At 41.2% G+C, this 14,409-nt stretch overlaps 1 protein-coding gene across 1 annotated transcript in view; it reads right to left on the reverse strand.

Annotated features, from left to right (window-relative positions):
• LOC126199136 (lipase 3-like) overlaps positions 1–14,409 on the reverse strand; it is a 124,655-nt gene that overhangs the window by 79,875 nt on the left and 30,371 nt on the right. The window contains exon 2 of the mRNA XM_049935892.1: positions 9,709–9,917. Within this exon, the coding sequence (XP_049791849.1) occupies positions 9,709–9,873 (165 nt within the window). The 5' untranslated portion in view covers positions 9,874–9,917. The remainder of the gene's footprint in view (positions 1–9,708; positions 9,918–14,409) is intronic.

Below are 14,409 nucleotides of genomic sequence, written 5' to 3' on the forward strand. Positions count from 1 at the left end.
CAGCGTGGAGGGTAAAAATCGTAGAGGGAGACCAAGAGCTCAATACACAAAGCAGATTCAGAAGGATGTAGGCTGCAGTAGGTACTGGGAGATGAAGCAGCTTGCACAGGATAGAGTATCATGGAGAGCTGCATCAAACCAGTCTCAGGACTGAATATCAGAACAACAACAACAACAACAACAACAATTACAATGGGGCAATTTTGCTGTAACACATATACAGGGTGTTACAAAAAGGTACGGCCAAACTTTCAGGAAACATTCCTCACACACAAAGAAAGAAAATATGTTATGTGGACATGTGTCCAGAAACGCTTACTTTCCATGTTAGAGCTCATTTTATTACTTCTCTTCAAATCACATTAATCATGGAATGGAAACACACAGTAACAGAAACTACCCAGCGTGACTTCAAACACTTTGTTACAGGAAATGTTCAAAATGTCCTCCGTTAGCGAGGATACATGCATCCACCCTCCGTCGCATGGAATCCCTGATGCGCTGATGCAGCCCTGGAGAATGGCGTATTGTATCACAGCCGTCCACAATACGAGCACGAAGAGTCTCTACATTTGGTACCGGGGCTGCGTAGATAAGAGCTTTCAAATGCCCCCATAAATGAAAGTCAAGAGGGTTGAGGTCAGAAGAGCGTGGAGGCCATGGAATTGGTCCGCCTCTACCACTCCATCGGTCACCGAACCTGTTGTTGAGAAGCGTACGAACACTTCGACTGAAATGTGCAGGAGCTCCATCGTGCATGAACCACACGTTGTGTCGTACTTGTAAAGGCACATGTTCTAGCAGCACAGGTAGAGTATCCCGTATGAAATCATGATAGCGTAGGTGGAAGAACATGGGGCCCAATAAAGACATCACCAACAGTGCCTGCCCAAACGTTCACAGAAAATCTGTGTTGATGGCGTGATTGCACAATTGCGTGCGGGTTCTCGTCAGCCCACACATGTTGATTGTGAGAATTTACAATTTGATCACGTTGGAATGAAGCCTCATCCGTAAAGAGAACATTTGCACTGAAATGAGGATTGACACATTGTTGGATGAACCATTCGCAGAAGTGTACCCGTGGAGGCCAATCAGCTGCTGATAGTGCCTGCACACGCTGTACATGGTACGGAAACAACTGGTTCTCCCGTAACACTCTCCATACAGTGACGTGGTCAACGTTACCTTGTACAGCACCAACTTCTCTGACGCTGACATTAGGGTTATCGTCAACTGTACGAAGAATTGCCTCGTCCATTGCGGGTGTCCTCGTCGTTTTAGGTCTTCCCCAGTCGCAAGTCATAGGCTGGAATGTTCCGTGCTCCCTAAGACGCCGATCAATTGCTTCGAACGTCTTCCTGTCGGGACACCTTCGTTCTGGAAATCTGTCTCGATACAAACGTACCGCGCCACAGCTATTGCCCCGTGCTAATCCATACATCAAATGGGCATCTGCCAACTCCGCATTTGTAAACATTGCACTGACTGCAAGACCATGTTCGTGATTAACACTAACCTGTTGATGCTACATACTGATGTGCTTGATGCTAGTACTGTAGAGCAATGAGTCGCATGTCAACACAAGCACCGAATTCAACATTACCTTCCTTCAATTGGGCCAACTGGCGGTGAGTCGAGGAAGTACAATACATACTGACGAAACTAAAATGAGCTCTAACATGGAAATTAAGAGTTTCCGAACACATGTCCACATAACATCTTTTATTTATTTGTGTGTGAGGAATGTTTCCTGAAAGTTTGGCCGTACCTTTTTGTAACATCCTGTATGTATAGGGGTAATTTCTTACGTTAACCATGACAGCGGGCAATTTTTTACAATTTCGTCTGACAAGGGTGATGTATAGGGCAATTTTGCTGTTACATGTATGAGAGCCATTTTTACAACTTTTTTTGTAGCATATCCATGTACAGGGTACGTCATTACAACTTTTGCTGTAATTTAGAGATGCATGGGGCAGTTTATCCCAATACTGCTATAACATGATGATGTATGGGGCAGTCTGTTAAAATTTCGTTTGAGGCATAGCGAAAGATGTGAGATCGTAAGTAGACCTTATGGCATCTGGCCATGTGCATTGACACAATCTCCAAGCACATCATGTTTCCCTGAGTTGAGATAAATGTGTGTTTGAGGTAATGACAATACTACATCAATTGAGAAACAATCCCCACCTACAAACTGACCATCATTGCTCCAGAATGGTATTAACCGTATGTTCAAGATAAATGAAAGTCACTCATTGCACACACACACACACACACACACACACACACACACACACACACACACTAAGCATATGTTATTTTTATACTGGTGCGGTTCTAGGCGCTACAGTCTGGAACCGAGCGACCGCTATGGTCGCAGGTTCGAATCCTGCCTCGGGCATGGATGTGTGTGATGTCCTTAGGTTAGTTAGGTTTAATTAGTTCTAAGTTCTAGGCGACTGATGACCTCATAAGTTAAGTCGCATGGTGCTCAGAGCCATTTTTATACTGTTTTAAAAAACAAAAGTTGACACCCCCCTCAATAGCTGACACCTCCCCAGTAGCTGAAACCGCCAATAGCTGACATCCTCACAGCTGACACCCCAACAGCCTACACCCACTGTACATACATACTGTCTTGCTACCTGAGATACGTTAAATGACATCCATTGAGAAATTATGGTACATATATTATCTCCAAGTGTTTGGATGAATGATGGTCACCATCAGTGTCCCTGATCATTTATGGGGTAATGGCGGCCATCCTTTAAACTGGCCATCATTGCCCCAGTTGCGTTCTGGAAAATGGTAGGCACCATATCAACTAACCACCATTGCTCCAACCAATACGAATGGGGAAGGAGGAGGGGGGACCTGTCAACTGACCATAATAACCCAATTGCATTCTGGGAAATGTCAGTCACCACCTTGATAACTGACCAAAATCGTTCCCCCTTCCCAGTGTCAGTTGGGGTAATAGTAGTCACTTCATCATCACCCATCATTGCCTCAAATGCTTCAGTTGTAATGGTAGGCAATGTACGTCAACCAGTCTGGTCTAAGTTTAGCATCTTTGATTAGTAATCAAAACATTCTTGGTCCCAGGTTCTAACCCCACCATTGCTTAAATTCTGAATAAAAATCTTCAGCAATGCCAGCTGAAGATTTCTGCCATAAGATGTCACCCTCATTCTGCCAATGGCCTTGTCAAAGAGTGTGGAAAATCAAACAAAGGTTCAGGGCACTCTCTTGGTTTTGGCGGGAGGGAGGGGTTGTAAAACTGATCCTATTAGGCGAAAGAATCAGCGGTGATCAACAGGACGAAGCTGTAGGAGGCAATGGAAACCACTGTGTTAAAGACACAGGTCCTGTGACTTTTAATTGAAAAGGTGTCATGATCATTTCTCCAATGGCAAATGGACTAGTCCGCCCATTCGGATCTCCTGGAGCAGACTGCCAAGGAGGATGTACAATGAGAAAAAGATTGAATAAGCAACGAAAGGATAACGTTCTACGAATCGTCGCGTAGAATGTCAAGTTTGAAAGTGGTGAGAAGCTAGAAAATCTGAAAAGGGAAGAAAAGTGAAATGGAAAAAAAGCAATGATTTCTGGGCAGACGAGTACAGAGTAATACCAACGGCAGCAGAAAGTGTTATAATCGGAGTAGGATTCGTTATGAATAGGAAGGTATGGCAGAGAGTGAGTTACCGTGATAGGGTTGTTTTCATCATAACCGTTAGCAAACGAACACCGATAACAGTAATTCAGGTACACCTGCCGACGTCGCAAGCACAACATGAAGAGATAGAGAAAGTTTATGAAGATATTGAATGGGTAAATCAATATACAAATGGAGATGAAAATCTAAAAGTCATTGGGAATTGCAATGCGGCTGTAGTGGAAGGTGTAGAAGAAAGAGTTATGGGAGAATATGAACTTCATAGTAGGAATGAGAAAAGAGATAGAGTATCTGACCTTTGCAATACATTTCAGATGGTAATAGCGAATACTCTGCTCAATAATCACAAGAGGAGATGGAATACATGGAAAATGCTTGAAGACACGGCAAGATTTTAGTTGATGACATGATCAGGCAGAGATTTCGAAATCAGATACTGGATTGCAATGCGTACCGTGGAGCAGATACAGACTCAGATCACAATTTATTAGTTGTGAAGAATAGGCTGAATCTAAAAGACTAGTCGGAAAAAGAAAAGAGTTACGAAAGTACTAGGGAATGAAGCGATAGACTTGAATAGCTCAGTAGGCAGTTCAGTTGAAGATGAATGGATGTCTCCAAAATAAGAGCACTCACAGAAGTTGGAGAGAAAAACGTAGGTACGAGGAAGGTAACTGCGAAGAAACCATGGGAAACAGAAGAAATACTTCAGCTGATGATCAAAGAAGAAAGTATAAAAATGTTCAGCGAAATTCAAGAATACAGAAATACAAGTTACTTAAGAATAAAGTAAATAGGAAGTGCATGGGAGTTAAGGCGAATTGGCTGCATGCAATATGCGAAGAAATTGAAAACTATATGATTGTTGGAAGGACTGACTCACCATACAGAAAAACCAAAACAACTTTCGTATACTTAAAAGCAAGGGCAGTAACATTAAGAGCTCTATGAGAATTCCATTGTTAAGTGCAGAAGAGAGAGTGAATAGCTGGAAAGAGTACATTAAAGGTCTCTACGAAGGGGAGGACTTTCTGGTGAAGTGATAGAAGAAGAAACAGGTGTCGACAAGGAGGAGATAGTGGATACAGTATTAGAGTCATAGTTTAAAAGGGATTTTGAGAACTTAAGATCAAATTAAGCAGAAGAAATAGATAACATTCCATCAGAATATCTACAATCATTGGCGGAAGTGGCAACAAAACGGCTACTCGAAAATTGTGCGGAATGTAAGAGACTAACGACAGCCGGCCGCTGTGGCCGAGCGGTTCTACGCGCTTCATTCCGGAACGGCGCGCCTGCTACGGTCGCAGGTTCGAATCCTGCCTCGGGCATGGATGTGTGTGATGTCCTTAGGCTAGTTACGTTTAAGTAGTTCTAAGTCTAGGGGACTGATGATCTCAGATGTTAAGTCCCATAGTGCTTAGAGCCATTTGAACCATCCTTTTCTTTTTTTACTGACGACATACGATCAGTCTTTCGGAAAAACATCAGCCACGCAATTCCGAAGGTAGCAAGTGCGAGAATTATTGCACAATCAGCTCATGCGTCCACGTTGCTGACAAGAATGATATACAGAAGAATGGAAAACTGACAGTCTGTTAGATGACGACCAATTTGGCTTTAGGATAGGTAAAGGCAGAGAGGAGGCAGTTTTGATGTAGCGTTTGATAATGAAAGCAAGGATGACGGAAAATCAAGAGACGTTTAAAGGATTTAGCGACCTAAAAAAATCGTTAGACAGCGTAAAATGGCGCAAGATTTTCTAAATCCTGAAGAAAATAGAGGTAACCTACAGGGAAAGACGAGTAATATACAATACATACAAGAAGCAAGAGGGAGCAGTAAGAGTGAAAGATCAAGAACGAAGCGCACGGATTAAAAAGAGTGCAACACAGAGACATAGTTCTTCCCCGCTACTGTTCAACCTATATATATTGAAGAAGCGATCACGAGAATAAAAGAAAGGTTCAAGAGTGGGATTAAAATTCAATATGTAAGGATGTCAGTGTTAAGATTCGCCGATGTCATTGCTATTCTCAATTAAAGGGAAGAAGAATTACGGGGTCTGCTGATTGGAATGAACAGTTTAATAACTACATAATTTGGACTGAGAATAAATCGAAGAAAGTAATGAGAAGTTGCAGAAATGAGAAAAGAGAGAAACTAACATCATATTTGGTGATCATGAAGTAGACGAGATAAGACATTTTGCCACCTAGGCAGCAAAATAACCTATGATGGATCGAGGAAGGAGGACATAAGAAGAAGAGTAGCACTGGCAAAACGTGCATTAATGGCCAAGGAAAGTCTACTAGTATCAAACACAGGTCTTAATTTGAGGAAGAAATTTCCCGGAATGTTGATTTGGAGCACAACATTGTATGGAAATGAGACGTGGACTTTGGGAAACCAGAAATCTGGAATAGAAGAGAACAGAAGCATCTGAGATGTGGTGCAACAGAATAATGTTAGGAAGTAGGTGGACTGATAAGGCATGGAATCAGGAGTTTCTTTGCAGTGTTGGCTAGGAAAGGAATAAATGAATAAACCCGACAGGAGGATGGGTGCGTATGATAGGACGTCAGATAAGTCATCAGGAAATAGCTCCCATGGTAGTAGTGGGAGCTACAGAGGACAAAAATTGTACAGAAAGACAGATTCTGATACATCCAACAAATAATTGAGGACGAAGTTTGCAAATGCTATTCCGAGATACACAGATGACAGGTGACTCAAAAAAGAAAAAAAAATCTGGCATTCTGACTAGTTCTCACTAGTTCAGTCTTGTTCTGATTAGTTCTAATTAATCCTAGTTAGTTCTTACTTGTTCCAAGAACCACCTTTATCAGGGTAATGGTAATCACCTTGTCATACTGACCATCTTTGCCTCAATTAGTTACAATTTCGTTTAATAATGTTGATGTATGAAGGGCTAATTTGTTACAATTTTGCTGTAATCTGCGTTGGCAGGTTTCTACAGATTTTAGCCGGATTTTGACAGATCCTCTGACCACTGTTCGCCCAGTCTATTACAACATTGTGATGCATGGAGCAATTTGCTACAATTTTGCTGTAAAATGACGATTAGGGGGTGAAGTATTACGTAGTCTCCACTGTGCTATAGCAGAAGATGACAAAAATTTTGTACTACAAGGTAAATTTTTAATAACCTAGCGTGGGAGTCACTATGTTACTTGGGTGCCTTTGGAAAGTAGTTGGAAAGCATAGGAACCAACGTTTTTTCCTGCACAAGTGTGTCCATCTTCTGGTCATTGAAGCTTTATGTATTCTTCACTGTGGGACATCATGATTTACCGTTATCAGTAGAAGGTGATAACATTTTTTACTGCCAGCCAGGGTGGCCGAGCGGTTCTAGGCACTACAGTCTGGAAACGCGCGACCGCTACGGTCGTAGGTTCGAATCCTGCCTCGGGCATGGATGTGTGTGATGTCCTTAGGTTAGTTAGGTTTAAGTAGTTCTACGTTCTAGGGGACTGATGACCTCAGAAGTAAAGTCCCATAGTGCTCAGAGCCATTTGAACCATTTTTTACTGCAAGACAAAATTAATACCCCGGCCATGGGGTCACTGTAATATTTGGCTGACTTTGATATCGGCTTAAGCTGAACTAAAGAGGGTTGTTAAGAAATTTAGGTAAGACGATAACATTGTTTAGTTTGGCATAAAGATAAAACTGACCTCATCGAAGACAATGTTATACGACGAATTTCTATGTGTTTTGACAAATTTAAACTTACTGACTAACCTATAAGTTATATCTGTAATGCCACTACGTGAGTCATTAATATATTGATAAGCATTACAGATAAATTAGATGCGGAAATATTTAATTTGATAATTCATTGTGCGATGGAAAGTTTGATACGGTTATCGAACTTAGGTCATCAACAAGAGCTATCAACCATGTAAGTTGTATCATTAATGTCAGTATGCGAATCATTTGTAGTTTTCTTTAATGTTACTCACCAATGAAGCTACGACAATAGTGCCACATGCATTCTGTACTTGAAATCTTACATTTTTTGAGAAATAATATAATTTTATTTTGGTACAAAGTTTTGAGTGTCTTTCACTATTGCGTATTATTATAAACAATCTGCATGTGTTCTGATAATCTGTAACTGTCTGATAAATAATTTTATTCTGGTGCAAACGTTGTATTTTCAAGATATCGAACTTCTATCTCTCTGTTTAGAATCTTGTCCCTCTTTAGCTTATGGCCTTGTTTACATTCATATTCCATGCGTTATGATGTATTTAATTTGAAGATCCACTCTGCTTTACATAAAGATAAAAATTAAATGTGAAGTGGTTGCAACAATTAAAATGTGGACATTGCATTGTTACATTCAATTTTAGTGTCTACAGTCACTTCTTAGGCATCAATTTTGACGCATCGTTGGATGTGGGAATACTACTGACAGGCACTGACCTACATAAAAAATTTTAATACTTTTGCAGAAATATGAGATGTTGCATTAACTCTGTGACACTTGACAAGCACTTTTTTTTAAATTTATATGTGAAAATATTTAAGTGATGTGATTGATTGATTCGTTTTAATGGGTGCTACCATTTAAAGAAATGAAGTGTAGCCTCTTGTATTGTGAATAATGTCATAGATAAGGGGGATGTCGCCTGTAGGTAGCGCACTGACATGCTGACATGATGTCGCAAATGTAAACAAAGGGATCAGAGTCGGCAGAGCCTTACTACTAGCTTCATTCCTCACATTTCCATAAACGTTAGTTAAATGTGCGTAAACTGCGATAGTGAGGACTTTTTTCATTCAGGAACCGTATTACACTATAACCTCACACTTGGCGAAATAGTTAATTTTGTCACAAATTTTAAAATCACTCAATTGGACAGTAAACAGCAGTTTCTGATCGCTTTTAAGGTGATGGAAATATAAAGAGCTTAAAAAATTGTATGGCAGATATTACCAACTGAAGAATTAAACTTGCCAAATTTTTTTGTTAAAGCAAATACCATCATAGTGTGTACTCTGCAAGAAAAGTACCACAATTGCACCTAGTACACTCACTAGAATTGCACAAAACATTATGTGAAGAAACTTCCCTCGCGCAACTGTCATGTCTTGCGGAATGTCGTCTTATTATATATACAGGGTGCTTGTTTTAAACTGAGATAACTAAATAACTCGAAAACGACGCATCGTACGAAAAATGTTGTACGTGAAAAGATAATATTAGTAAAGGCGATATCTGACTGTGCCACAATTGGCCACCTTCTAACAAACTCTCCAGAGTCAGCTGTATTTTCAGGTTCACTGCATTGCATGGAAACACGCTGAAATCAGTTACCTTGATGACGGGGTTCGAGAGTGGCCACCGAAATCAAGTATTCCAATGGTTTGAGGGTTCACTAAAATCAACCTTGTAGAGAACAGAGACTATGTCACCATATAGGTAGCTCATTTACCGTAAATGTCAACGTCTAGCCACATTGTTTTGTACTGTACAATCACATCTGCAACACTCAAATAACGTCTGAACATACATATCGATCGTTAGAGCAGAGGTTTACATTTATATCACACATGAAATGTACAATCAAATGCGTCGATTCTTAATTGCAAAAAGAGGAACACTTGACATCTGTTGATTACAGCACCATCTATTAGGAATTATAAACATTAGTTTGGTACGTCGTGCGGATCTTTTGGCGTAGGATCCGAATACAAAATAAAAATAGGGGGGATGGGTTCCCATTTGAAAATACTAAGTTGATCCCAATGACTCAGGATGGGTGGTTAAGAAGTGGTGAGTTGCACTACAGACAAATATCCCCTTTACTAACATTAGTTTCTCACCTAGAAAAAGAGACTAAGAAGTAAATGGTATGAATATTAGCGATTTACAGACCATACAGTGGTCGAACTTAATTACTATTACTGTATGGAACTTGTATGAAGATTAGCTGCTGTAAACAAGAGAATGTTCCAACGGCGCGATTGGCTCTGGCGCTGGAACTCACAGTGTCCAGGCGCTCTGGTTCCTTGGCCAGCTGGTGGTTCTTCTCCACCGCCTGCGGGTGTTTCTTCTCCGTTGCCTGCGGATGTTTCTTCCCCACTGTGTTCACAATCGATGCCAGCGACAACAGTCCCATCAATGAGACCGCCTCGAACAATTGCCACCTCATATCCACAATCTGTCGGAAGCTCTTCCTGTGGCGTACTGCCGATCCTGAAAGGTTTGACAAACAGGTTTAGGTCACAGAGAGCTAGTTCTCTAGTGTATTTTGTAGGTGTTCACTTGTTTTGACAAAATGACCTACATAGAACATTAGTTACAAGACCAAGGGAAGAAGAGAGATTAGAGTTTAATGCCCCGTCCACAATGATGCCATTACAGATGCTCAACAAGCTATGATTGGTGAAGACTATCGATCGTACGCTTTCAAAGGAATCAGCCGAGCGTTGACCTTAAGCGAATTATCTGCATTTGAACTGCCGTCTTCCACAACGTGAGTCCATTGTCCTATATTGCGCTGTCGCCCTCGGTGGCAACAACACAGGATTCACTCAGCCCGTTCACAGTCGCTGCTTCAAAGCAAACATTGTGACCTGTTTACATCGATAACGATGCAGTATGCAGAAATTCTGAAATAAGTCCTTCACGTTCCCTATGCACAGTGTGTCAAGTGTTTATTACATGTAGTTCTTTGGTGCAAGGATGCCCATACGCAGGACAAAGGGGGGCCGCACCTTAGCTCTCAAGGAAAGTGGAAAAAACATAGTGTATTAAAGTAAAGGAATCATATTTCAAATACTTTCAAACCACACTGTGACATTAAATACATGTTGCATGATCCATTTGTCCAAAAAAATTTTTTTTCGCAAATTGTTCTGAAAGGAATAATACCCATATTTCTTTATAAAATTCTTTTCAGTTTATAGATTTAGATGTGATATCAGCTGGCATTATTCAGGCAGGTACATGTGTTTGGTCTATATGTGACATATGACTCCGTAATCATTGCATAATAAAGAATAGCGATAGTGTATAAATGGTGGTCAAGACAGATAATTATACTGATACGTGGTCGGGATAACAAATAAACATATTTTCTTAATAGATAACAATTTTAGTAACCAATCATCGATTCGAAGGTAACAATATCACTATAGATTTTCGTTGTTTGTAGCCATCTTCAATTTCTGAAAATTATATCTCCACACAATTTTCCACGTATCATTCTACTACAATTTTTGCTAATTTTCATCTCTAATTGCCTGATAACTGTTCTAGCCAGTGACCCAAACCATTGAAGCACACACCAGTTGCAGGTTGAGGTGCTTTTGTTACTCCCTTTTCTTCTTAGACGTCTTCTTCTTCTTTTTCTTCTTCTTTTTCAGTTGTACTGGGAAGTACGATGGTTGACCTCTGTTTAGTGTATCGTCCTTTAATCTATCCAAAAGATCTGCCACAATTTAGCATTCAAAATTAAGCAGTGGCTGATACGAAAGGATTGTCTATACACTGCCGTTTACCCAAGAGCTGTACGTTGCTCGTGACATATTGATCGAATGAAACATTATTCTGATAGAAAAGCGATGACCATTGCTGTTGGCTTGATGGAGCTTCACCAGCATATCAGACAGATTAACGCCTCGTGTCTATGCACTGTACTGTTGTATTAATGTAAGCCAATCGATTTTCAGTTTAAAATCAAAAGTTCAAAATATCATCTTCGTAACAAGGATAGCATCTAATCGATATTCCATTTCTCGCTATATACTGTGAAGCCTATGTGGGGTTACCAACACAAGCATATTAGAAAACAGTATTTTGTCTTCTGGACTGGTTTTCGGCTAAGGAATCACATTGTCAAAATGTTTTACATAACCCTGTAAAAATAAATCCATGGATGTCAGATCTAGATATCTTAATGTGCAAGAACAGAACACATTGTCGTCATGCCCAGTTCAACCGGACAACGATTTGGAAGCAATTTACAAATGTGTAATCCTCTATACCCCAGAGTGGCTGAACTCAATCTTGCTGAAACATTTCCTGCATGGAATCTCTGTCAAGCCGTGGATCCACCATTTCTCAAGCAATTCGATGCATATGTTTGTTAAAACACGTGGCCAGCCAGTACTTTGTCCACGGAAAAAATTAATATTTCTTCAAACTGCCGATGCCATCTTCGTAGCCGGCCGGAGTGGCCGTGCGGTTCTAGGCGCTACAGTCTGGAACCGAGCGTCCGCTACGATCGCAGGTTCGAATCCTGCCTCGGGCATGGATTTGGGTGACGTCCTTAGTTAGGTTTAATTAGTTCTAAGTTCTAGGCGACTGATGACCTCAGAAGTTAAGTCGCATAGTGCTCAGAACTATTTTGAACCATTTGCGAATGTTGTTGGCATTTGGAGATGCTTCATTGTGTGGCTACAGGGAAGAAGGACTTTATTTCAGCATTTCTGTAAATCACATCTTCACTGCAGTGTGATGACAGAACGACGAGTGTTAAATTCTAATAGGCAGATCGCCTTGTGTACGGACCCACCATATTCAGATATGACTCGAGACTTTTCACTTATGCATCACCATGCATGCAGCGGCTTCCGATCCACTGCGCATGTGCAACGATCTAAATTTTGAACTTTTTTATATATTCTCTGTAATGTTTGTTATGTGTCGCTATGCATTGTGCGGCAACAAACGTGAGAGTAGAAGGTGGCTGGTGATATTGAGGGTATAAATTTCTGAAACGTTTCAATAAAATTTGTTAAACAGTGTAATAACTGAAAGCGGATACACGAAAAGAAACAAACAAGTAAACAGCGCTCAGTTTATCAAATGACATTAGAGCTCCAATACAACAATATAGTACTCCATGATGTATTTGCTAGACTGTAAATAATCAAGTTTTCCATAAATGGACACGCCGCGCGGAGTGGCCGCGCATTAGAGGCGCCATATCACGGTTCCAGCCCTCCCTCGGGCATGGGAATGTGTGTTGTCCTTAGCGTAAGTTAGTTTAAGTAGTGTGTATGTCTATGGGGCGATACCTCAGCAGTTTGGTCCCATAGGAATTCACACACATAAACGGACACGAATAAATATAACAAAATAACAAAACATTAACCTAAGATAATATCACAAAGTATCAACCCATCTGAGAACAAAAACCTTACAACAGAGTGGCTCGAAATGATACACCGAAATACAAGGAACGTTCGATAAGTGTTGCAGCAACTTTGTTCTGAAAGAAGGTTAGATTTATTCATGATTCCAATACACTATATTATTCCTTACTCTATTGGCTACAAAACCATATTTTTCAACACAATCTGCGTGCAATGCGACAGCCTTCCGCCACCTTACTGGGAGTACCTATGTGCCCGCATGGTACCACTCTACTGGTCGACGTCGGATCGAACATCTTGCTGCACGAGTAATCTCCCCATCATCCCCGTGCTGCCTCCCGCTGAGAGCATCATTCAGTGGACCAAATAGATGGAAAGCCGAAGCTGCGACAACCGAGCTGTAGGGTGGATGAAGAAGAACAGTGCGATGAAGTTTTGTTAGCTCCACTCGGGTCCAGAGAGTTGTGTGAGGCCTTGGAGAAGTTTGTTTGCGTTTTTGTGGCGACGACACTGCAAGAGTCAGAGCTGTGTGCGGCCAGCAGGCACGCGGGAGGTTGGATATGTTTGCTCGACCTTGCCATCTACATCTACATCTACATGACTACTCTGCAATTCACATTTAAGTGCTTGGCAGAGGGTTCATCGAACCACAATCATACTATCTCTCTACCATTCCACTCCCGAACACCGCGCGGGAAAAACAAACACCTAAACCTTTCTGTTCGAGCTCTGATTTCTCTTATTTTATTTTGATGATCATTCCTACCTATGTAGGTTGGGCTCAACAAAATATTTTCGCATTCGGAAGAGAAACTTGGTGACTGAATTTTCGTAAATAGATCTCGCCGCGACGAAAAACGTCTTTGCTTAAATGACTTCCATCCCAATTCGCGTATCATATCTGCCACACTCTCTCCCGTATTACGTGATAATACAAAACGAGCTGCCCTTTTTTGCACCCTTTCGATGTTGGTTGGTTGGTTGGTTTGGGGAAGGAGACCAGACAGCGAGGTCATCGGTCTCATCGGATTAGGGAAGGATGGGGAAGGAAGTCGGCCGTGCCCTTTGAAAGGAACCATCCCGGCATTTGCCTGGAGCGATTTAGGGAAATCACCCTTTCGATGTCCTCCGTCAATCCCACCTAGTAAGGATCCCACACTGCGCAGCAATATTCTAACAGAGGACGAACGAGTGTACTGTAAGCTGTCTCTTTAGTGGACTTGTTGCATCTTCTAAGTGTCCTGCCAATGAAACGCAACCTTTGGCTCGCCTTCCCCACAATATTATCTATGTGGTCTTTCCAACTGAAGTTGTTCGTAATTTTAACACCCAGGTACTTAGTTGAATTGACAGCCTTGAGAATTGTACTACTTATCGAGTAATCGAATTCCAACGGATTTCTTTTGGAACTCATGTGGATCACCTCACACTTTTCGTTATTTAGCGTCAACTGCCACCTGCCACACCGTACAGCAATCTTTTCTAAATCGCTTTGCAACTGATACTGGTCTTCGGATGACCTTACTAGACGGTAAATTACAGCATCATCTGCGAACAACCTAAGAGAACTGCTCAGATTGTCACCC

This window comes from Schistocerca nitens, chromosome 8, assembly GCF_023898315.1.
Source record: "Schistocerca nitens isolate TAMUIC-IGC-003100 chromosome 8, iqSchNite1.1, whole genome shotgun sequence".
Lineage (NCBI taxonomy): Eukaryota > Metazoa > Arthropoda > Insecta > Orthoptera > Acrididae > Schistocerca > Schistocerca nitens.